The sequence below is a fragment of the Melozone crissalis genome, unplaced genomic scaffold (genome assembly GCF_028551555.1).
Source record: "Melozone crissalis strain CALT ecotype California unplaced genomic scaffold, PUWL_Pcris_2 ptg000042l_1, whole genome shotgun sequence".
Classification (NCBI taxonomy): domain Eukaryota; kingdom Metazoa; phylum Chordata; class Aves; order Passeriformes; family Passerellidae; genus Melozone; species Melozone crissalis.
In genome coordinates, this window is record NW_026535820.1 from 30,754,033 (window position 1) to 30,779,948 (window position 25,916).

Genomic DNA, 25,916 nt, shown 5'->3' on the forward strand with positions numbered 1-25,916 from the left:
ACTTCTTTTATGCTTCCACTGTTTTTTTTTTATTTCCTGGAGATGCTTCGGAAGCTCTTTGTAAACTTACCATCAGTCAGACTGACTGAATAAAAAACATGTTTGGGTAAGAAAGATAGACAAGATCATCTAAAAATTTGTGAGAACTGTTGCAGAACTTTCACTTCTCTCTCTACCCTCTTGCCCCCCTCATATATTAATAGCTTAAGTAAATAAGCAGAAGACTTCTGCCTTTGTTAATAGGGAAGGTCTGATTATACCTGCAGGACAGAAGATATAAATAGGTTTAAATGAAAACCTACTCAAGACACACACATTTCAAATGTTGCTTTGACACACTACTTGCATAGCAAGTGTGTAGACAAATGGCTCATCAGAAGGGATTGGTTTTTATCTCCATGCATCAGTCACTTGGTTAGCTCCTTTTGGCTGAAATGAAGTTGGAGAAGGAAGTCCTTCTGTTTCTCTGTTGAATTATTAATTCAAAGCTGCATCTATTCTGAAGATATTAGAAGGTATACACAGATTTTGTTTATTTCGTCTCTATTACACATACTGTTGTGCTTTCTGATTTGACAGTATTAATAGAAGTGTGATATTAATACTAACTTTTAGATGTGGGAACAAACTTCTGTGAGACTTTAAAAGTGAATTTATGAGAACCCTAATTAGTTGTTACTTCATGAGTCTGCCAATGTGCCTAAAGGCAAAGGATGCCATTGCACAAGGCTATCGTTTTGAAAATCTGTAAATACTTGTTGGGGTGTGGACATGGAGAATTTTGTGGTACTGGAACATGCTCGAGCCTTTGAGTGTTACAGGCATGGTGCCTGACTGAAATGGATGGCTGCGTGGCATCTTGCATATTTTAAAAACTTGATTCTTTCCTTGATTTTTTGGAAAATCTGAGAGTTTGTATGGTTGTATGACAGAATACTCCAGTTATAACCATTTGGTGCTCTTTGAAAGCAAATGTTGAAGAAAATTCATCTCTGATGAATGTTATTAAATGTTGATGGTGCATTAGCTTTACAGTTTCTTCATTAGCCTTGCATCCCTGCAGTTTTTGAAGCTCCTGGAGTGTTCCAAGTGTGGCAGGCTTGTGCTGCTGTTGCCATTTAAGAAATAACTGCTCAGCTGGTGTTGTTTTTAAATGAATCTTTGCATTATAGATGTATTAACCTGTGATCACTTAGATGATGATGTAAAGCTGCCCTTTATCTTTTTAAAACAGTTCTAAAATTGATCTTTTTCAGAGCGCTATTATTAGGCCTGGCTTGCAATCACAATCTGAAGGAGGTGTCTTTAGACCTCAGTAGCTGTGAGGTAAGGAATATTTATCAGGATGTGTTCAAAATGTGCAATGACGAGGTTTTAGCGTTCCTGTGAAATCCACTGGGCAAGATATTCTTCCTCTGTAGTCAAAAGTTGTGGGGAAGATGAGAAGCAGAGAACTCAGAGAAGCAGTTATGATAAAAGTTAGGACGCTGTAACACACATCCTAAATAATGAACACAGAGGTTCAAAGCACCCGATCAGCAAAAGCCTCCTTGCAGTGCAGCTGTACTACACACTGAGGCAGCCTGTTGGATGCTTGGCAGCTTCTGCTCTCTGGTGGTGTGATTAGCAGCAGGATTTTCCGAGGTGCCCAAATTTGAATGGCTCTAAGGAAGCTGCATGCCCTGAAGGCATGTCTGAGGTTCAGTTGTCTTCCTTCAGAACAGAAAGCATGCTCCCTCTTCTGCAGGTTTGCTTCTTAACCTTGGGAGAAATTCTATTTTCCTAATCAATTAATCAATTCAAGCCGATAAGGATCTTTGGTAAAAGCTATTAACATAACAAGCACCGTCAAAGTGGCCTCAAGAATAAGTAGGAACAATTGTGGCAACTGGTTTGCCTTATCTTGTTTCCTCTTTCTTCTCTGTGCTTTGCTGTGCACTCTATTTCCCAGGACTGCCCATGCTCTTGCAGGGTGACTCCTTCGTGGTTAAAGCAGAATTTGAAAAGATCAGACACAACCCTGGGAAGCCACTTGAGGCAAAGTCATTTTGTAGAGAGCTGTGTGGTGGACTCTTGCCAAAACCAACATGAACCACTTTAGGCCTTCTCTGACTTCCCTGTTTTTTAAGCTGCAAAGAAGGCCACCCATTTGTTAGATATTTCCAATGCCATCTGAGTATTAACTGTTCTAGAAGTGCCTGCAGGTACAGTGGTTGCCCTTTAAGTAGAAAATACACAATATTGATAACCATGTTGAAGTGCAGTAATCCTTGCCTTTAGGTTCGAGATCAGTTGCTTTTGAAATGTGCACAGATTTCCTTATGAAGAAAAAACCAAATAACTGTGAATGCATATCATAGTTTCTAATATTTTAGACTTTTTGGAAAATATTATTACTTTGAAGAGCACTACATGTAAATTCCAAATAGCAAAGCTTTCAAGTCCAGTATATATGCTTCTGACTTCTGAGTAGAGGGATCAGATGAATGATAATTTATCTTTCAGAGGAAGGAAGGAAAAGGGAGGAGTAATTAACATAATAAAAATTACGTCCTACGATGATGATTTAGCCTTAAATGAATAAATCAATAAAACACAAATATAAGTAATGAGAGTATAAATTAGCATGTAAATCAACAAGGGCTGACAGGAGAGAAAATATTACCCTTTCATGAAATAACACCCAGGCTGGGATGTGAAAGAGCTCTTCAAGGAGCAATGAGATTTATTGGACACCAAAGCCCTTGTGGTCATGGGTCTTGTGACAGAAAGGAAGGAATACTGCCCAACTCAGTGTTGCCTTCCTGTAGCTGGTCCCTCCAAATTGACAGCACTTCCTTAGATCCTTCCCTTAACATTTTTTTTTTTCCCATCACTGAGCTTTATCCATTCTCATGTGCTTTGGAAAGAAGTGATGCTTCCACCAGCAGGGAAGTTGATGTGCCAGCAGCCGGGAGTGCTCTGAATGGGCCCATCACCTCAGGATCCTGCTCCACCTCTCCCTGACCCTCTGGGCAGGGTGATCTACACCTGGAGAGAGAGTGGTGGGAAGCTTGGAGCCAGTCACCACTACTCCCAGTTCCTGCAAGCACACACTCCTAGGGGGCTATAAAGCTGATGCTTCAGCTTTGCCCTCTTCTTTCCTGCATCAGGCAAGCTGTACTCAAGTATGGAAGGATAAATCTGTGTTCCTTCCCTCTTCCACCATTTTTCATTTGCTCCCATAATTTTCTGGTATATTATCTCCAAGCTTAATCATTTTGTATTGCTTGTTTGGTTGTTTTTTTAAATTAATTTTTACTATGAAAATTACATTTTTATTTCTACCTGCTCAGCACTGATGTATTTCACTCTTTTCCCTTCTGCTTCCCTTAGCTTGGTCACTGTGTAAGTACCCTCCATGCTTTACCTTAATTGTTAAACCAGTAAGCAGCTTTGTTTGCCCTTCCCATATTAGTACCTCATAGCTTTGAACACACTTGGCATTTTTAGTTGTAGAAGGGTTATTCTTCATTTTCTGAGAGCTTTTCTTTATAGTCTCAGAAGTATATCATGTAGAGGTGTTGCAGAGAGTCTTTTTGTCAGTATCACAGTCCACGTTGACAAGCAGCACTTCAATTCATCTCTGATTTTATATATATATTTATGTGCAAAGTATTTTAACACAGTTGCAGCAAATTGTGATCCTAAAAGTGGAGTTTTTGTCATCACTTTCAGATCAAATAGATATCACCATTTGTGCTCATGAAATGTTTATATATTTAAAATTTTGAATGTAGAGTTATCTGGTACAAGATTGAAAGCTACTCCTGAAAAATTTTCCACTTCAGCCCTCAAAGTATATATAGCCAAAGCATTTGGATTCTGTTGTGAGTACAATTTTAGTGTATAGAACTTTACCCTACCAACAACCAATCCAGTTCCATGTATGATCTGCCATAGATTCTGCAGTAGTAGATGTGACACTCTGTGTGAAATGTGTGTCTTGTGGTGGGCCACACTGAGAAAGCAGCACAAAGCAAAACTGGATGATTTTGGCTTTCATACAGCAAATGCTATAAACGCTCTTACTAAAATAAAATTGAGTTAAATTTGCAGCGCTTCTGGCCCAAATACAGCCTGTAATATGACTACTTATTGAGAGGATGAGGTGAAGGATAGGCAGGCTTTGATTTATGTAGAGGGGATAAGGTGCCTTATATTCTGTACTTTTCACACTCTGAATGTGTTTTATGATTTAGGTGTCATCTTTGGCCACCAAAGGCCATTCTCCAAATTATCAGGTCAAGTTATGCAGCTGCTTGTTAACCCATCGCATACCTCAAATGTTCAAAAAAGTGCCAAATCAAGTCTTTATTGAAAAATGCTTCTAGAAGGCATTTGTGGCTCTTATAATTATAGCATGGATAAAAGCTGATGGTCCTCAGAAATATCAGCAGGTAGATTCGGACTATTTACCCAAGTAAGTGAACTAAGTAAAAAATGTCACAGTTTTTATGCCCAGGAAGTGAAAAAGCTTTGAAGAGGATTGAAAAAGCTTTCCATTCTTTTTGAAGCAAATAACGTGAAGATAGAAAATGTAAAAATGAAAATTCCATAGAATTTTTTCCTACTTCAGCTAAAATCTTTTAGGGGGAGATGTTTATAAATTTAAATGCACCTTATATAAAAGTACATAGCTGTAAAATAAAGGAAAATGCTTTTGCTCCTTTGGAAAAAAAAGATGTTAATTCAGTAGCATTAGTAAATAAGTGTGTAAGATTTCATTACTTTAATTCTTAATGTTGATTTTTTCTCCTAGAACATTTAATTGTTTTTTCATTAAATCCTGACATTTCTTTTATAGTCATGTAATATTTCAGATTAATAATATAATAATTGATATTTTGCAGTCAGGCATTTTGTTATTGTTGCAATTTTTTTCTTTTATTGCTATTTCTTAAGAATGACTATATTACTGTTTTCTCTTGTTCATTGTCTTTTATGGCTGTTTTACAACTGGATTATTTGAATTTTCTTTTCAGCAACAGGGAGGCATAATTTAATTGAGATTTTTTTTTTGTTTTGTATGCCCCCCACTTATCTTTTGGGCACCTTAGCATTGTGCTAAGAGCTGGAAGAAGATGCTCCCTATAAGGCCTGACTGTAGTGGAGTTCAAGGGTGCCAGGGTTGCAAGCTGATAGGCTGGTCTAAGTTTGTTTTTTTGTATCACCAGACACTGAAAATGTTCATGTAGAGAATGCTCACCCCAATCCTTCGGGCACTGCCCAGCCCAAGTGCTAAAGGATTTGCTGTGTTTAACCATTTAGGCATTTTCCTAATTTAAAGGCTGAGAGGTAGTTTCAAGAGAAAGCAAAGAGAGTCCCTTTTCTCATTTGTATGCAAATACTGAGAGTAAGAATGAGGACAGTAGGAATGTGTGCATAGGCTGTCATTTTGATGTCTATAACTTCTTCTGTTGCTGTTGTTTTTGCCGCTGCTAGTGCCTTCTGTATTCACAAAGCTCCTACCACTGTCTTCTGTGTGATCTTGAAACCATAACTAGTTTGCAAAAATGGATGATGTTTTGTCTCTAGTTAAGATCTGGAGGTGCACAAGTCTTGGAAGGATGCATAGCAGAAATACACAATATCACCAGCCTAGATATTTCAGACAATGGTAAGTACACAGAACAGGAATGGAGAGTTGTGCAAGTCAAGAAATGCTTTTTGTTTCAGCTCTCAGTGTGACTAAGGGTGCTTGCTCTTGCTTTGTGCTTATTGGCCATGCTGTTATGGAAATGTCTCAGACCAAGGCCTCTTATTAAGGAACGTTGGAAGACTAACTGTACCCTCAAAAGTATTTTGTTTGAGATCAGTGTAACATAGCAGAATAAAATAATGGCACCAACTCATATTAGATCCAGGGTAAATTGGGGTCAAGTACAAGAAGATAAGAAGCTGAATGAGAATTAGAAGTATAGTGAAAGAACAAAGGGAAAGGTCTGGTACAGAATGAAGCTGAGGGGGGAAATTTGGAGCAAAGAGCCAAGAGCTTCAGGTGAGAAAAGACCTGCTTGAGTCTTTGGAATAGTCTTTGAATATTTCTGCTTTGGAGTCTCTGTGCTTCCCAGCACAGGTATTCCTGGAAATATGAGCTGGCTTCTCATCTTGCAGATCCAAGGTGTAGATGTATGAACTGGAAGAATTCACCTGCTGTGTTTGCCCTTCTATCAGCCAAGTGCAGAAGTATTTCAGAAACAGATTCCCAGTACAGTGGAATGCCCAAGAAGATGGACAGGTGGAAAGCTGTGAGAGCTACTGATTCAGCCCAGTTAGGCAAAAAGATTTATTTTTATAAATAAAGATAGATATTTGAAATCTAAATTATGCTATGAATCTGAATTCTAAATCATTGTAATCTATCTAGTGGACTCCTCAAATACATAACTAGCTTGGGAATACTAAAGTTAATTTTCTTTTACTCAGGAGTAGAAAAAAATCTGCCTTGTTTTTCAGGTAATTTTATTTGTAGTGTATTATGTTAGCCTTTTTTGCAGGATTTTGAAGGCTTTGAAATGTTGTTGGTACACAGCTCTACTAAGATTACATGGTGATTAGCATTATTTCAGAATTCCCCCAGGAACTTGAAACTCTGCCTGACCCTGTGAGGAACTACCCTTGGGTGGTTGGACTGTGGATAGGGGACTGAATTTTCTTCTGTGTTTCTGAGAGGTGCCTTTAATAGCTGATCAGCAAGGAGATTTAAAGGGTTTCTTTTACAGAAAGCATTTATTCTCATAGAAAAGCAGAGGCACTAGTGAGAAAAAGATTTAAATATAGAAGAATGGAAATTTTCCTACACATTTTGGATATTAGTATGCTGCTATAATTACTTGAATCAGTAATTGGCCCTGGTCTGGATCTTTTGTGAAAATGTGTTTTAATTCCTAATCTAATCTGATTCTTTGCAGGCCTAGAATCTGATCTCTCAACCCTTGTAGTCTGGCTTAGTAAAAACCGGTCGATAAGACACTTGGCATTAGGCAAAAACTTTAACAACATGAAATCCAAGTAAGGATTTTCTTTTTTCTAAATAACAAGAGAATGATTGAGGAGAAACTGCTGATTTCATCATCTTCCTAACTTTTCTTCCCTCAGAAATCTCACTCCAGTACTTGATAATTTAGTTCAGATGATTCAAGACGAGGATTCAGTGAGTATCTTTCTGCATACTATCATCATGTGTATTTGTACCCTCACAGTCTATTTCTGATAATTTTCTTCATTTTCTTAATTTGCTGCGTAAGATTTGATCACAACTCTGCACAGATACATCCAGTATTTTGGATTTGCTTTTTTTTTTCAAATTGTAATTTGGATTAACTTGTGCCATGTAGGTGAACATTTTCTGAGGATAGTCTTAGGATCTGTGGTTGTTGAAAAATATTCATTTTAAATAGTTGGATGTGTGTAACCTAGTTATTTATGTCTAAATTATACAGCCCTTTAGGCACAAATTCTCAGAACTTTTGTGTCCTGATAAGAGATTACAATCATAGTGTTCTCAATAGTAATGCTTTTTTTTTAATTTATAGAATGCATCATTTCCTGATAGCTGTTCTTGTGTATTAACTTTTTTTTTCCTTGGCAAGGTCACTGCAGCAATCTCTCAGAATTCCTTACTTCTTCCAAAGATGAAAATAAACCATTCACTGTGCTGTTTTTAACCTTTTTTAGTCATGGGAGCAATTTCATAAAACCTTTTCAGGGTACCTTGCTGGGATGCTTGCTCACTTCCTTAATTTCTCTACTTTTGTTATTCTGAAATACTTCTGTGGTTGAATTTGTGTTCTTGCCCATTCTTGGCATCCTAGTTTTGGTTGGAAGGGGATCTTAAGATGCCCTGCTACTCTCATGCTTGTCAATCTTTATTTATCTACTCTTAGTCCTTTCTTTCTCCTTAATTTCCTGTGCAAGTACCAAGCAAGCTTTCCTCATTCTCCAGAGACAGCCAACTGTAGACTCAGGTTGTTTGAACACCTGCTACTTCCTGTTGTCTTTATTGTCTCACCTCCAAGTTCATGCTCTCCATATTAACTGCCTGGCTGTCTTCTCCTCCCATCTGTGTCTGTATCCTGGCAGTTTTAACCAGGATTCCCAGTGTCTCTTGCCTTGCAAGGTCATTAGACTCATATTCTGGATTCCTTTTTTCTTAGTTCTCAGTTGTATTTGAAGTGATTTATTAAACCAGTCCTCTATGCTCTTTCTGTCCTCTTAAATGAGATTAGTGGTACTGGTGTTTCTTGATTCTGTGCCTTCCTCCACATTTTATTCTTTAAAGCATGGAAGGTCAGCATGATGTGGTAAAGTTCTTCATACAGATACCAAAACTGATTCTAATTGAGGTAACACCTGTAATGAGAGCACCTTAATGAAAATCCTTGTTTGCACAAGTTAGATGTAGGGCTGTGCTAAGTAATGTATTGGTGAAACTCTGTGTTGCTTCTTGTACCAGGCTGACCTTGTTGTTTTGTGCTGTGTGACCACCTCCTCCTACTCTGCCTCTAAAGGGAATGCTGCAGGACTGCCTTCCCCTCCTTTCCTTTTCCTTTTGATCCTATACTGAGGGGTTTCATTTCATCAGATACCACCTGCTGCTTCTGTGTGGGCATTTGTCTCTGTCCTGCCCTGTTTCTCATGCTTATCCTTTCACAGCTGTCCTGAAGAACTGAATCACAAGCAAATGTAATTTGGTATGTTTTCTGTTTCCATTATTCCTTTGTTCTCTTGCAGGTGAACATTTCTTCCCACTCAGACCATACCCTAAAACCCCTCATCAATGCACTCTGTGGCCTTTCAGTGCCCAAATCATCTTCTCAAACATGCTGTTGGCACTTCCCCCCTATTTTATGACTACTTTCTTTACTATCTTTTCTTAAGAACAAAAATTTCAACTTTCACTGTATTATTTCTACTTAAAGTGTTACAACCTTTTGTTTATCTTTCCTGGCTTCTCTTTTTGAAACTTCCAGGTTGTAGGAAAAGGTAGCTGTTAAATTTTGCGTGTATCATTCTTGCACAGTTCTCTCTCCTTTGCATCATTAGCTTCCACTTCTTGCATTCCTTTTCTTTTCTCAACCTCATTTGTTGTTCCACTTTCTGCCTTTTACACTATACACAGGTCAGATGTGCTCCTGTAATTCTTACCCACCATGTTTTCCTGACCTAACCTAACAGTACACAACGTATTGTCATCCTGTTTTCAAACAGCGTTATAATGAAATAATTCACCAAAAAGTTGTTTTATTTAGCTGCTTAGAATAACTGTCTCTCCTTCATGTCACTTCATTAACATTTGGGATATAGCATATGATCCTTTGGGGTTACCCTGCCTCTTCTTGCCCCATGTTCTTTTCTCTTGTTAATCCTCTTCAGTGAAGGAATCTTGGGTTTTTTCTGTCTCATCAAGCACTAAAACCAGCATGAACTATCTCCTAGCAGCAAGAGAGTTGAGGACAGACACTGTAGCACTGTGGGAAAAATATGTTGCAAAAAGCAGCCTAGGATTGTCCTCACTGTATCTCGATGTTAGAAAATTATTTTAAGTCTCTAGCTATTTCAATTTGAATCTTAAATGAGGTGGTCCTCATTCTAACAGCAGTATGCATTTACTGCCACAGGACATGAAAAATTTAAGATGCGGTTGTAGAGACCAGGGTGTGGTGTTGCCCAGAGCACACTGCACAGTTTAGGGACTGCACATGGTCTGCATAGAAAGCTGAAGCAAGTGGCTTTAATCTAAAATAAAAATCTCTAAATGCTTCTTCGTGTGTTTATGCACACTTTAAATAGCTCTGTTGCTGTGCTAATGTGAGTCATGAGTAAAATGATTTAAACAATCAGTGGCTTGCTTCTATGACTGTTAAAATAGGGTGATACCTAAATGTAATTCTGCAGCATTTAAAAGCAGTAGTAGTAACCTACATAGCAGAGCTTCACAGGTGTTTTATATAAGCAAGAATGTAACATTTAGTTTCATTTTTTGGGTTCTTTTCATGTATTTTTTTATATAAATAGGCGCTATACTATGCTGACTATTATAATGTATTCTTAAGGAGCCCATTCCTTTTCTTGTTGCAAAAATGGATGTTACACTGCAGGTATGCCAGTGTTGTTACTCAGAGTGGTAATCACTCCTGCATAGGTGCATTGAATTTCTAGTGATGATTATCTTTAGTTGTTAGTTCAGTGCTTGGTGCAGAATTGGCTCTTGGTGGCTTTTTGCAGCATTTTTGTTCTTAGGAAAAACAAACTTAGCTTGATTTAATTCCTAGGGTTTTTTCCAACAGAAGTATGACTGAATCAATGAATAAAATCATACCATTTCTAATTGTAAATTTGTACTTTGAGAATTCCTCTTCCTTAAAAAGATTGTGTTGAGGCATTTTCTCTGTATTGGCAAAGTACCTGTTTTCTGTAGCAGGGACACTGAAAGTGCTCCTTGGACTTCTGTTTTCTCAATATCTAGCTAAAACTATTAAGTTGTTAAAAGAAATGTTTGTAGAGTATTTCCCATATTTGTGGGGGATTTGGTTTTGATTCCTTTTTTTTTTGTTTGTTGTTGTTTCATTTGGGATTTTTAATGTAATGATGAGATAATTTAATGAATATTTAGATGGTGCATGGCTGTCAATCCTTACAGAACACAGTACAGAAGTGTTTTCAGTCATATACTGTTTTGTCAGTGTTGGAATGCAAGAAGCTTCCTGGGAGGATATTTGAGATTTAGAAAAATTACGTGGGAGGGATCATGTGCAGCTCAGTTACTCCAATGCCCATTTCTAAAGTGACACATGAAAAACAGAAACAATCTCACATTCACAAGTTTATTGCTGATTTTTCCTAGTGCTGCATGGTGCTGCTTTACTGTGAATCTGTCAGCAAAAGGGCTTCTCAGACTTCTGTCAAGAGCTCCTGAGTGCCATTCTAAATGTGATGTTAACATTTTTATTGATTTTAAATTCTTAATAATTCTTTACATTCCTCTTCATGTCGTGCAATAAAATTCAAAAACAGACAGATTAAGGGTATTAGCATAGTAATTTAATAACTTCCATTTAAAATAAAACCAGTATGTGGCTTGTGTTATTACTAGACTTTATAATTATCAACCTGCTGTGCCTCCAAATTTTTGCGCTTTTCCTCATTAGTAAGTGCATTTCTTTCATTGTTGCAAGTTTTTTGGTTATCACTGTAATCCAGTGGTGTCTGGGGAGTCAGATCCGATTGTATAGCAGGTATGATGCAAGGACCTTGGACCCTGGAAGGTGTGCAGAGTTTAGTTGGTTTATTTAAATTTGTATAAACTTCAGGATGTAACATAAATGCTGTGGCTCATTGCTATGTGATGTTGATTTTCTTGTGCTGGCTGTTTGAGGATTTTAGGCTCCAATATTTCATCCTTGAACACATGCCTAAGTGGGTATATAATGACGATACACTTCTCTGTATGGACTCACACTTGAGTAAGGGAAATGTTTTGTGGAGTCCTCATTCATCACCAAAGACAAATTGCACTTTTAGGAGCTGTGATATCTATGCAAGGCATGGGGATAAATTAACCGTGGTACTTGAGCTCCTGCTGTTGAGTGTTGGGGGTATTGAGAGTGGAGGAAATATGGGCATTTTTAGAAAAGGTTTTTGTGAGGCTTGGAGTATGACTTGCTGGAGCCAAATAAGATAGTTTCAGCTTAATATGCTTCATGAAAAAATAAAGTTACTGAAAAATATTGTAGTATCTATTACAATGAGTAGACTTATTAATTGTAAAAAAAAGTCAATATTGCTTTGGATTTCAGACCTGCTACAGTTTTATCTTTTCTTGAAAACCCATGCCCTTTGTTGAAGGAACAGATATACAAAATCACTCCTAAATTTGAAGTAAAAATAATAAAACACTTTAAGGAAACTGTTTGTTTTAACAATGGCTTGGACTGTAATTTGCCCTTGGGCAAAAGTCTCAGCCTGAGGGAGAGAAGGGGAATGGTAGATACTTTGATTTTTCACTGAAAATGCAAATGCTGGTAAAGCAAAACCCACTGGACGCTGGAAGATATCTTGTGAAGCTGGTTGTTATCTTCCCTTTCTTGAGGTTTACACTGTATTCTGTACTTAGTATTAGTAGAACTCAGGAAGTTGGAGGCACTGCCACTTGAAAATAATTTTTTCACAGGGTGTTACAATTTAATCTGCTTGTGTGCATGTGTTTGATGCCTGTGCTGTAAGTTATTGACTCCCAATTTATCATGTGTTGTTGGGATCTGCAGCTAACACAGAAATAACTCTTTGATGTTTACTGCTGTCCCCAAGAGTTTGGGAAACTTGTAACTTCTTTCAGTTGGTGTTTGAGGAATGAGTGCGTTTTCAGCTCTGTTATCAGTGCATTTTCTATAATCCACAGCCTCTCCAGTCACTGTCGCTCGCAGATTCCAAGCTGAAGACTGAGGTCACCATCATTATTAATGCCTTGGGCAGCAATACTTCTCTCACAAAAGTGGATATTAGTGGAAATGCCATGGGAGATATGGGAGCAAAGATGCTGGCAAAAGCCCTACAGATAAACACCAAACTCAGGTAAGTGAAATGTGTTTGCAGTAAACAGTAGAATGGCTTAATAATACTGAAGTAGTTGGCTTATTCTCAATCTGTTTCTCTTCAGAACCTTTCTACGTACAGGTACTTTAAAGTGTCTTTATTTGGAAGGATTCTCATCCTTCTTTTTCTTAAGAGAAAGGAAAATAACAACAGAAAAACAAGAGAAGGAAGTTGTCCCATCAAAAACATTTCCTTAACTGAAACTGGGGAAAATTTTCTACATTTAAACAGAAAGGCCTCTTGTTGGAATTAAAAGACTTTTCAAATTTCTAGAATGACAGAAAAAAATTACATTGTTACGGAGCTCTCTATTGATTAAACCCAATGTTCTTCTCAAAGCTGGGCCAACTTAAAGCTATGTGAGGTTGCTCAGGGACTTGTCCATGCAGGTTTTGAAGATCTCTACCAAGATTCCACAGTGTCCCTGAGAACTCAATTCTAGTGCTTAGCTACTCTCTTGTGTTCTGCTCTCTCCTTCTTACTGGAGGCTTTCCCAGCAGAGAAAATTCTGATACTTGGGTAGGAAACTGAAGGGAATTTTTCTTTGTCTTCTGAAGTGTCAGTTTGTAGAACTAAGAGCATGTGGAATTCAGAATGGGGAGCAGCATGGACCATCCATCCTTCCTTTCTCCCCTTCCTACTGTGTTGATGGACCTTGGCATATCTTCTTTGCAACTTCATCTGCCCAACAACTTCACTGCTTTTTAGCATGTCTGGCACTGATGGCTTGAGAGTATCACTCTTTTTCTATCCAGCATGTGTTTGACACACAGTAAAACCTTCGATCAGCATAAATCTGGATGGGGACCTCTAAATATGTCACCCTCATCAGGAAAGATAATCCTCCCTCCTCCTCTTCAGACTGTGCAAATGAACCTTCCTCAGAGTATTACCAGTGTAAAAAGACCACTTTTTACTTGGTCTCCAAGTATTTGTTCCCTGGAAGATAAGAAATTCCCCCAAACAATCTTGGCTATTTTGTTCAAGAGGCAAGGATCCTCTGGTCTTCGTGTTGCTGTGCCCAAACTGAATATTAAAAATGTCAAGAAAGCACTGGAGGGATGGCTTAGTTTTATTGAATGCATTAACCTGAAATGACCACAATATTTGAGGAAATAAAGTCTTGATACATTTCAGAGTGGCAGACTGAAATGTTTCACAGTGTGCTGAATGTCACAGTTGACATAATGTCACCACAGTCTGTGGTGTGATTACAGGCTGAATAATGCAATGGTAACTGGCTCTGCCAAAATGTTATAAAATGACACCCAGGTAGAAGTATAAACACACTTTCCAGTGGCAGAAATATTCAAGATTTAACCCTTAACATACCTGATGTTTGCAGAGTGAGTGTAGAATCTCTCTTCCTCTCTTTCTTACCTTTCATCTAAAAAACAGAGGGATAATTGTGCAACAACAGAAGTATGTCAATACTTGTGAAAGCATGCTATCTATCTTTTTTCCCCCTCTCTTTTAAACACCAGAAATCTTTGTTTGGTTTTGTGCCTTTTTTTTTTTTTTTTAAGAACAGCTACAACTGGTGCTCTAGCAGAAGCAAGATTTATCTGCTTGTCTGTCTCTTCTGCCTACTAATGAGATCTTTGAACATGTGTTTGCAAATTGCCAAGCAGTCTGCTTGAGTGGTCTGAACTGGGGGAGGAGGGGAAGGCTTGATCACTCTTATAATTACTGTGTATTCAAAAGAGCTACCATTTATGCACCTAACCTAATGGTTTATTTTGGCAGCTACTTGTGTTGCATGGGGAATCATGTGAACAGTGTGATGAGCTTAGTGCAGGGCTGAATGTGTAATAGCCTGCAAATTTTGACCTCTGATCAGCATGAATTTTTAAAATACATGTAGCCTATGTGGAACAGAGATTGACCAGTTACTGCAATTTTCTAGTTTTTCAGTATGGCCTTGCAAAGGAGACATTTGAACTTTGGTTTTGATGCTATTCCTCAAAAAAGCAGGAATTTGTGCCCAAATCTTTCTATCAATTGTGTTTTAGAAAAGGTACTTATGTTAATGATAGAAAATACAGTACAGTCCGCTTTAAAGTACAGGCAACTGGATTTTGGGTATTTATCCATAATTTCTGTCATTTCAAGGATTTACCATCTAAGTAAAGACAAGTTTTTAAAGTGCTGCCTTCTGCAATTTTGAATATTCAGCAGCATGTTATTTCAATATGCAAAGCTTCGTTATGGATTTGTTTGGTGACTCTTGTTTAACTTACGTTTTTCTTTCCTCTTCCCACCACCTCTCAGAACTGTAATATGGGACAAGAATAACATCACTGCACAGGGCTTCCAGGACATAGCTGTGGCACTGGAAAAGTAAGTCTCAAGTAATTGAATGTCTGATGAAGAGGCCAAAGATCCTGAATGATCTGAGCAGCTGCAGTTCTCACCGCAGTCAATATGATCTTGAAGATGCTGAGTGCTCTCAAATTTAAGCATCAGGATGTTTAATCTAAAGGAAAATTCATGACTTCACATCCTTCAAAAGGATGGGAAGAGGCTCTGTGGCTCTTTCATCCATACTCTGCTATCAACATTAAGGTCCTTGAGTTCCTCTTAGCGTTCAAATTCTGAATTTGGTAATATTTTCCCTTTGCTTCATTCTCTTGTGTTGCTAGTGTGCAGAAATTCTATTCTAGTGAATGAAGCTGTACATAATAACAGAAAATTACTGAAGTGGGCCTTTGTCATCTGACATTTTTTCTTTCCCCTAGCAAGTTGAAATTAATAGTGATGATCTCAGGACCTGCAGTTTTTCTTTGTAATTGCTGTGCTTTGGGTCATTTTGCTTCCATGAGTTTACTCACAGATGCAGCTATTACCAGTGATAGATGTTAAATTGCTTTCATCTCCCTCCACATCCATCACATTTCTTTATATGTTATTATTACTTTTCTTAAGAGAGAAGAATTGCAGATTTAAATTAAGCAGCAGTTGAAGTTTTTTACATCATGAAATCCCTCAGGCAGGAGCAAAGGCTCTCTTTAGAAAGTGAATGTAATCTACTATTGCTAGGTCCCAGGCAAGTTATTTTGTAAAACTGTATAACTACTTAAGGGAGCACCTTAACCCTTGCAGGGGGCATGAGGCTAGAGCTTATAAAGTTACTTGGTTTGTGAAACTATTGTAGTCTATATACTCGGTTTTGAAATGAGTTCAGTTGCACTGATGTGGGAAATTAGATAAATTATGTATAATTAAGCAAGTAATCTTGCAGTGATTCCATTGATTGTAGTGAGTAAGAATTTGGAAAGGTTATTTGTCAACTTGTAGACCTTTCTCTGTTAAAGGGCCTGGGGAAGTCTGGTAGAAAAGGAAATGTACTTGTTTTCTGGTTAGCATTAGCTTTATTTCTCTGTTCCAAAGTGTTTGGATGAGTAAATAGAGAAGGGGTGGAAATCCTGAGGCAAAAGCAAGTAATCTAAACAAAAACACCCCTGGAATGCCACAGTTAATTATGTGGCACTGTATTTTTTCCGGGTGACATCTCATTTATTTAACTTGGAAGCTGAGGTCATTTTATGTTGCCTTAAAGATTTTTAAATTGTCAAAAACATTGATAACATCACACACTAAGCCACAAGCAACAAAGGTTTAAACATGAAGAGAGGGACTGTCAGTACTGGCTGAAAACAATTAGGCTGTAAACAATCCATCTTGAAGACATTTTGAGAACATTCTTCACCATATGTTTCCTAAAAATACCTGAAGCCATCAATATTCTGTAGAAAAAAAACATTGCTCAAAATGGAATGAAATATACTGAAGATGTTTGAGGACATGTGTTCTATGTGTTATTTTGATTTTATGAAAAATATTCATCTACCAAACCACAAAACAAGAAGAAAGGTAGACTTTAGTTGCATAGGCAGGAAGCTGAGGTGATTTTTAGCAGACTTTCAAACAGGCTGAAGTAATTGGAAGGCTTTTTCTTTCCTGATCTCCAACTTTTCTTCATCTGCTTGTTGCTGTTTGAAAATGTTATTCCTCCAAGGGAATTCCAGGGCCATGGCTGTTGGCAGATTTTGCTCCAGGGGTGTCCCAGAGAGGTAGTGTGAAGTCCTGAGAAGATTTTCTGCAGAGTCCCTTACAGGTGTCAGTTCAGGAGGGCATTTGAGAGCAGTGGGCATCCTATTCAGCTTGGCCATTAAGCACAGTCTCGTATCTCTGTAATTTTAATATGAAGATAAACATGTGATTTGCAGCCTAGAGCTCCCTCTGCCCCAGGACTCTGCAGCATTGTCTCATGTTCATTTCTGAAATATTTTTTTCTGTATGGACTGACTGAAGAAATAGCTGAAGTTCTAATATCTCAGGAGAAATGCTGGAGTCTGTCAGAGGGCTATGAATTCTTCCCTTAGCAGTGATGTGAAATTCACACACCCTGACCTGAAAAACAGATAATCTTATTCCTGTAAGTAAAATCTCCACTGCAGCACAGAGCATATGTAGTGTGTGGATCAGAAGTTACAGGGGAAATAATGTGATGAAATGTAGGACTGTTGTTACACATGTTGTATCTAGAAGAAGAGGTTTTTGGTACCTCTTTTGGGACATCCTCTACAGTCTTTAAGCACCTCTCTGAAATTTAACATCTTTTAAATATAGGTATTTTGTTGAGTATATCGATGACTTAGGAAATTACTGGATTATTGAGTTTGTAGCAAAATGTACTCCTTTACAAGAGACAAGTGGAGTGTTAATAAAAAGAAGAATGGGGGAATATTTTAGACTTCAAGGAAACAGAGAAAAAAAAAGCATAATGATAAAGTTGAAAAGTGAGCTTTAAATTCTTGATATTTTCCCCTAAGGGCTGGTAAATTCTTAGATGAAAATAATACTGTGTGTCTGAAAGCAACCCAGGTACTGAGGATTTCCTTTCTCCCTTAGGGTAGGAAAGAAAGTTTTTCCTCTGTGATTGTGTGTCCATGAAAATCTCCTTACCTTTCATTTGCCCTCCTCCAGCTCTGTGTGTCCATATGTCAGGGAGAGTGCACCAAGTCTTTGACTAAATTGAATTTAGCATATAACTGCTAGAATGAGAGCTGGCAATTACAGATTTCAATGAATGGGATGTATTAAATGTCAAACAGCTGCAGAGATCCTTAGAAAACTACCTTCTTTTTTTTTTTTTAACTAAATAAATACCCCACCTGTCAGGCAATCAGCAAGTTCTGTAATTATCTGTCTTTGAGCTCAGCATCTTTGACATTTAAAAATTCTCCCCATGGTGGTGGACACTGGTTAGTATTACATGAGGACACATAGCCAGGTCTGTATAGTTTGCAGTGTTGTTCTTTTGAAGGACAAGACAGCTAAAAAGAAGAGGTAATTTTCTGTCTGATGCACTAGACAGTTGGACACTGTGGAAGGACAGGGACTTTGCCTGCCACTATACATCACCATGTTTGCACTGAGGAAGAAACATAAAAGCCTTCCATTATCATTTAAAGTAAAATATTGGATGATATCAATGAGGAATCGGCGTGTTTGCAGTTCAGGAGGACACTGCCCTCCAGAGAATGGTGTTGCACGTGTCCAAGCACCTGGTGGGAGAAGGAGGGAAAGAAGCTTGGAGTTTCACACTATTTAAGGTGTCTGCTGTTGGGAGTAGCATGGTCTGCTGTCATCAATGGTGGTGACTCAACTGAAATTGCCAACTTCAAAGCGCTCAAGAATAGAAGGTTCCAAACATATTTGTGTAGCTCTGGATGGAATAGGAACAGACGGTTAGTGGGATGTTTGCAGAAGGAGGAGAAAGAAATGTTTGCAGGAAATAAAGGATTAATTGAAAATAGAAAGAATAATTTCCAGGTTTTAAAAACTTCCTGCTGTTTTTTTTCCTCCCCTCCCATTTATTCAAGTCTGAAGTTGTGTGGACATACCACTGTAGGTGGCATTTTAAGTGTAACTGTGTTATGATAGTCAGTTTATGTTCTCAGAGTTAAAATGTAATTTTGACTCAGGACCAAACTCCTGTCCTTAATTTCTTATTGCAGCAGAGGGACTAAGCTGCAGAAATATTTTGCAAGCAAATAAGGAAAATGCAGGGAGAAATCGTTTGCATAAAGCAACGTGGAGATGCTATGCTTGTTTTGTCAGCTTTTTATTAAAAATGCAGCAAGTGTCTTCAAATTGTTGTAAACATGAGAAGTTATTAAATAGTAAATTTCTAAAGCTCAGTCTCTTAGTTGCTATCTGTCTATTACTGAGTATTTCCACTTAGTCTTAGATCTGATACAGTTTCCAGCAGGCACTGATTCTCCCTGTTCTGTTTAGATACACAAAAATAATCTAGCCTTGTGCACAGAGGGCAGATAGGCTTTTAATCAGCAGCCACTGGGCATCGACCATGTAACTGCTTTTCAGAATCTACCTCTCTGTCTAGTAGTAAAGAAGAATTAGCAGCAAAAAAAAGCATGTATACTTCCAACTATTTAACTTAAAAATGTGAAAAATACATTCTTAGTACCCTCCATGAACAAGCTGGATGCATTTATTTCTCCTTTCTAGGTTATTCTTCATAAAAAATTACAGTGATTATAAAGAGATACAGTAATTAGATTAACTTTCACCACCAATTTGTTTTTTTCTTTAGGAATTATACATTGAGATTCATGCCTATACCGATGAATGACGCCTCCCAAGCACTCAAAACAAACCCTGAGAAAACAGAAGAGGCTCTGCAAAAGGTATTGCATATGCCACCAATGAACAGAAATCAAACCAGCAAAAATATAGTCATTTTAAGTTTCTGAGACTTCATGCTTGGCTGAATAAGAATTCTATACTGGATTCAAGGATTGTTTGGTTTGCAGAGACATATACATGGTAATCAAGTGCTGCAAGAGCTTTTTATTCCGCAGAATGCTGGGAGTGAAGGCTGATGGAATGCAGTGATGTCAGAATATCATAACTAAAAAAATGCATGCTAGACCTGGTATTACTGTGGGCCTGACTATGAAAGAGAGAGTTAGAAATTGCATGTTTTTTACATATGTGCCTGTGGGTATTACCAAATGTTTAGAATTACTGGTGCACACTTTTTATATTGGCATAAAAAGTGCAGTCAGCTCTGTACAAGACAAAGGGTGCTCTTCAATTTGAGGGAGGATGAAAACATTTACTGCCTGTGTTTTATATTGTACATATAAAATTCACACACTGTGTTGCCCTAAGTAAGCAACTGCACCAGCATGTTCTTTTGGATGAAAAGATGTTGACAGTATCTGTAGTGTTCCACTTGCCTGACTTATAAAACTCCCAGCTGAGTTTTAATATGGTAAATCTTGCGAGCTCCAAACAAGCCTCCTGCTCAGTCAGGAAGCACACATTTCACATCTCTTTAATGAGCAGTTTTCCTTCAGCTGGGGTAAGGCCATAAAAATGTTATAAATAGTTCTTACAGATAACTGTGATTAAAAAGCAAATGTGTATGATCCTTGCTTTCTGTAATTTGAGCATCACAGGGAGAGGTGCTGGTAGTTAGTATTTTTTTCTTTGATGCATGAAAATTCTCTCAATTCTGCTTTTAAAATTCTGATTCATGGGGGATGGACATATTTCTTACATCTCATTTAATCTAATTGGCCTTGTTCACATCTAGACTGGTAGATGCATTTCTGAAAAAAGTACAGGGAAGCTTCTGGCCATGGGGATTTAAATTCTGTGTGTTAATTAGGCACTATGTACAAAGAGCATTTCCTTTTATTCATATCAAGGTTGCTAAAACTGTTAGACCCTGAGTTTGTTTTAATGTGTGGTTATGCTTTCTTCACACAACATGAGGAAGTTAGCTCCTAGAAAAGGTATTGGTGTCAGGAGTGGTGCTGTGAACACAACACAGGTGATTCCTGCAGGTGGGGATGCAAGCCTTCCTGCATGGACTGAGCCTGATGCTGGGACAACTGCACTGATTGACTGATGGACACAGCAGCCACCCTCCTGAGCTCTGGTGTCTCTGCAGCACACTTGGCTTGGGGTGGGCAAACTGGCTAAACCCAGGGATTTGCTCTGGGCTGTGGTCAGATGTTGCAGTTCTTGCTGCTGCTGCCACCTTAGAGGCGACTGTCCCCACTGATCTCAGCCTCACAACCTGCTGGCTGCTCCACTCATCTTTCCTCCCCTCTCTCTTTCAGACCAGGTCCATCACCTTTGATGAACCTTGAACAGTTTGTTAATAGGTGTTTTTGGCTTCACCAAATTTGATAGAGCAGGGTTAGGGGGTTACTCTAACTATGAAACAGCAACTGTGACAACTGTGGTGGCCTGTCAGCAGGAATCACTTGTCTCTAAAGAGCACTTCTGTACTGCTTAGCTTTAATTAACCAACAGGTGAACTGAGGCTTCACTATCACTTAGGCACTTTTAGATAGTTATTTTTTCTTCAGACATACTGCTATTCAAATCTGTCTTTGCAGCAGGCCAAAGACATCTGAAAGAAATGAATCAAATATCTTGAGTCATCATGATATCTACAACACCCAACAGTTAAGAGTCCTTTCAAATATTTCTCAAACCAGGATCTAATCCTTTGTCAGCATAACTTGCTAAATTGTTCAAAATGGAACACTCTTTCAGAAAATATTGGCAAAACCACAATGTTTAACCATGTTTCACTAGTTTGTGAGTGAATTTGTATTTGCCGATGTGGTTATTAAGCACTGAGGCACACAAAATAAAGTTTGCAGATGATAAACAAATAATTAGGCAGCTCTTTTCTTGTCAGTCCCCAATTCTGACACAGCAGAATTGAAAAATTGAAAACACAAAACTGAAAACAAATTACAATGTGAAGAGTCAAATCAGTTTCTAATCTGACTTTTTTTCTGCTTTTGTTTTTTCTTTTTTTTAGATAGAAAACTACTTGCTTCGTAACCATGAGACGAGGAAGTACCTACAGGAGCAAGCATATCGGCTGCAGCAAGGCATTGTCACTAGCACCACTCAGCAGGTGAGAATTTCATACTTAATGGACACCTCAGTGCCTAAAATCTGCTTGGGGGGAGGAAGTTCTCTCTCATTCTGAGTACTTTCAAGATGTGCCTCGTGGGTTATACTGTTTTCCAAGAAGTATTAATTATCAATGACAAGGTATTTGGAAGCAAAGCATGTGTGAGATGATGGTCTTCTATACAGCAGTACCATGTAGAGAAAGACTCAGGGTATTACCAAGTAAACTACTGTTGAAACCAGGAACAGTTTGGTTTGCTTGTGCTCTACCTGTGTTATTAAAATTTGATGGGACACTGTTTTGTTACTGGAAGATGAAATTGTACTCTAACTCTTGAGAGAGAAAATGGTATATGGAGATATACTGGAACTAGAAGCTGTAAGACCAGTTGTTCTATTCTAGTAATTTTCCTGTTCCAATGCCACTTTCCCCCCTGAAATAAATAATCTCTATATGATATAAGTTTAGATTTTTTATAGCTTTTTTTTATAGATTTTTTTTATAGTTTTAGTTGTGCTTTTCTCCAACACCACATACACATCAAGTTTCAGGAAATGTAATTTATTGTTATTTTGAAATAAAGTTACTGATTTCTGTACTAAATTGTGTACAGTAGGAATGGATTTTAAAAACAGTTTTAAAAGAGAATTGAAAAAGACTCTGTAGGATGATAGAATTGCATTATTATTCCCAGAGTGTTTTTTTTTTTCTGTCCAGATGTCCCAATGAGACTTTCTACTGTCTAATAATTAATTAGCTTTTTGTACTTGTAAAAAAATACCCACCCAAAACCCTTTGAAGAGAGAGATTCATGTGGATCTGAAAAGGAGCATGCTGTGAAATTATTTCAGTTCTCATTGCTAATGATATAAGATGCTGGAACTGTAGGCTTTATATGATGTGCAGACACTCAGATGTTGCTTCAAAATGTCAAATAGCCGGTTCTGATATATGCTAAGTGGGCTGATAAAGACTTTTAACTATTATATCTCCCTGCCTCATATATCTTAATCAAAGCTGACTATGTGTCAGGCATTCTTAGTGATTTGTCTTGTAAGATACAGATATACCACCTGCCCTGCATTTGCAGCGTGTTGAATGAACTGTCTTGTGGGTACAGACTAAGTCCAATTTATCCCACTGTGAAATGCCTGATGGAAACCTCTGCTTTGATAGTTTTAATTCCCTTGCAACTAGGAATATTTACATTTTAAAAGAATACTGCAGAAGCCTGCGCAGTTGCGTTTTGCTTAGACTGGAGAAATCACTGTTAGTATTTGTTGAATGAACAGAGCTTTCTTATACTGTATGAACTTCTTAACAATTCAGAGACCTTTAGACTATAGTCTTGGGTATATCAAAAACATTTGCAGCATTAAATTTGATCCAAAAACCAGAGTAACACTTAAATAGGATAACTTGTTGATTATTTGCAGTTATCCTGGAGGTTTCTGTGGGGGAAATATTCCACAGCATTAATTTTTCCTGATGGTAAAGTTTTATTTATTTTGCAATGCTTAGAGGTGTCTTTATGAGATGTAGCTCTTTCCTTCAATAGTATCGACATACTGCCAAGGTCTTATCATGCCTTTCCAGGTTGTTATATTGTCACCGCAAATCTCATCATGCTACTATTGATTTTCTACCTGGACTGGATTAAGGTTGTGTTTGACCAGCATCCTGATGTTTTATCTTTTGTATTCCTTTTGTTCAAGTAGATGATTGACAGAATATGTGTAAAAGTGCAAGATCATCTCAACTCTTTAAGAAACTGCGGTGTGGATGCTGTACAGGAGGACGTCAAATGTGCGGAGCGGCTGATGCGGGACGCTAAGAACTCCAAAACAGTAAGCCTTTCCCAGCATGCTGGCAGTGCTGAGAGCAGTTCTGTGTGTGCTTGCAGCTTTTCTGGTTTTGGGCAGTGAAAATAATATGTGTCACAAAAGAGTATTTCCTTCTGATGACCAACTATAGCTAGAATTTAAAGTCATAATTCTAATTTATGAAGACTTTGTTTCAGCCAAAGAAACTCCCTGCTGTTTGTCCTGAAGACAATGATGAGCATATTTTCTGAAGATACTCTTCCTGTCTTACAGCTCTTACCAAATCTGTATCACCTCGGTGGAGCTTCTTGGGCAGGAGCAAATGGTTCACTTTCCAATCCAATCCAAGAGACACTTGAATCCATGGCTGGAGAAGTCACAAGGGTAGTGGACGAGCAACTTAAGGTCTGTGGATAGATGTGTTACCATCTCTCACGTGCAGAAATAACTAAATCTGAGGTTTTCTGTTGCTAAATGCAAATGTGCCACACTTGATTTTTCTTCTCAGTAGATTTGTTTGTAAGGTAGCTATCTTTCCATTATTAGTTTCTTATAACTTTGGGCCATGTAATTTAAATTTTTTTCCCAGTTGGAATAAAATAAAAAGTTGCCTGTATGTTTTCAGTGGGCAGAAGGAGCATATACTGTTTATTATCATCTTTTCTCAGCTGCTAGAAGGGGAAGACTGATCAATTGCTCCTTCAGCCTTTTGTAAAGACAATTCTCAAGCACCCTAAGAAACCTCATGCCCTGGAGGAAAGTGCTTGGTAGTTAAGGAGCCCTAGTAGAGTGAAAGCTGCTTTTTTATAGGCTCCGTGGCAGATTTTTTTCCTCAGTGGTCACTTTTGAACCTTATGCAAGATTTCCACTTTTGAACCTCATGCAGGATTTGGATAACTTGTAGGTATTGAGAGTGCCCAATACCTACAAGTGGTACAGGCAGCTTTACATGAAATCATCTCATAAGTTGCCTGCCAAACCTCAGCTCTTGAAATAGATGTCATTGATTTATCAATGTTCTCACCTGTGCAGAAACTTGCACCTTCAGTTATGTTTGCTCTTCCTGTGCAACAAGCAAAGAGCCATCCATACAGCATGTGCAGAGGTATCAGTCCTGGAAGAAGACAAGGTGGAGAAATTTTAACAACAGTAGGGATCTGTATGGAAGCTGATTAATTTAAAAATATGGCTCTGGGGCAGCTCAGATCAACTTCTGTTTGTGACTAAGCCGCTTTGTCTGTGTTCTGCAGTATTTAAACACTTTACAACCTTCATCTTCAGATTCTTTGATCTTTCAATTGAAACATGAAAATGCTTCAGTCAGTGGAAATATAATGAAGAACAATAATAATGCCATATTACTAATTACTTTTTTGAAATTAAAAAGTTAATGAGGAGGAAAATGGTGCTCTATTTTTCGTATGTTTCTCCCTTTCCCCATTATATGAAATGCAGTGAGAATTTCTGCAGACATGATTTATCCATAAGATTCTTCCCAGTGGAACCTCTGGGGTGTTACTGGTACAAGAGTAGTCAGGTCAGCCCTTCATGCTGGGCTTATGCACTTGAATATGTTCATCTTGGAGAGTCTTACAGAGGGTGAAAAAAAAGCCTCTTCAGCATTTGGAATGTTCCTGAATTAATGTGTTTTCCATTTACACTTTTACGCATTTACAACAAAAAGCACTCTAGCTCAACCATTCTAACTTTTACATTTACTTTTGATCTGTGTGGCATTCACATTTAAGTGGCTTACAAAAAACTATAAAGTCATAATGCTCTTTGTATACTCCAACACTCATTTTTATTAATTTTCACTTAAGGTGGAAGGATTTTCTTTTAAGTTCTATGCATGGAGGAAGAACTGATGAACATGGATTAGAATTATTTTTTCCCCCCAGTAGTTTAGGTCAATTCAAAACATCACAAGCAGTTTATTATTTGTAAAGATAGATAGGTGAGCTCACATAAAGACAATTCTTTTTGTAATTGTTGGTGGGAAAAATCCTGTGTTCTGTAAGAGGAGTTTTGATTTTTTGTTTCCATAGCAACTGGAGTGTGATTCTAAAAAGAAGTTTAGAAATTGGTTATAGGCAATGAACATATTTTAAGTAAATAAGATTTTTTTTCCTTTTTTTTAAACTAAAGGAAAGGAAGAGGGGTGAAGAAAGGAGTTAGAATAAGAAAAAAACAATAGATTGGAATGAGTTGAGTTGACTGGAGGAGAAATTATAGCAAGACCCTTGCCTTTTTCTTCTCCTGCTGGTGTCACTGTGGACTCACAGTACCTGGAGATGTGTTAATCAGTCAGTAAAAGCCCAAGGGAAAATAAGCAAAACAAGTGGAACCTATACAAACACAATTGTTTTGTAATGACAGAGGTGCTCAAAATATTCTTAAATTTTGTCCTGGAGCAAAGGATTTGTTGGCTCCATCACCTGTTCCATTTTTTATTTTGATATCATCATTCTTCAGTCCTT

At 37.9% G+C, this 25,916-nt stretch overlaps 1 protein-coding gene across 6 annotated transcripts in view; it reads left to right on the forward strand.

The window, feature by feature from the left end:
- CARMIL1 (capping protein regulator and myosin 1 linker 1) overlaps positions 1-25,916 on the forward strand; it is a 189,972-nt gene that overhangs the window by 115,567 nt on the left and 48,489 nt on the right. For 3 of the 6 annotated variants that reach the window (XM_054284676.1, XM_054284680.1, XM_054284678.1), the window contains exons 17-27: positions 1,257-1,326; positions 3,376-3,387; positions 5,578-5,659; positions 6,954-7,053; positions 7,141-7,195; positions 12,443-12,615; positions 14,908-14,976; positions 19,259-19,352; positions 21,515-21,613; positions 23,332-23,460; positions 23,710-23,841. In XM_054284676.1, coding sequence (XP_054140651.1) covers positions 1,257-1,326; positions 3,376-3,387; positions 5,578-5,659; positions 6,954-7,053; positions 7,141-7,195; positions 12,443-12,615; positions 14,908-14,976; positions 19,259-19,352; positions 21,515-21,613; positions 23,332-23,460; positions 23,710-23,841 — 1,015 coding nt within the window. The remainder of the gene's footprint in view (positions 1-1,256; positions 1,327-3,375; positions 3,388-5,577; positions 5,660-6,953; positions 7,054-7,140; positions 7,196-12,442; positions 12,616-14,907; positions 14,977-19,258; positions 19,353-21,514; positions 21,614-23,331; positions 23,461-23,709; positions 23,842-25,916) is intronic. The other 3 variants (XM_054284677.1, XM_054284679.1, XM_054284681.1) reach the window with 1 other exon arrangement.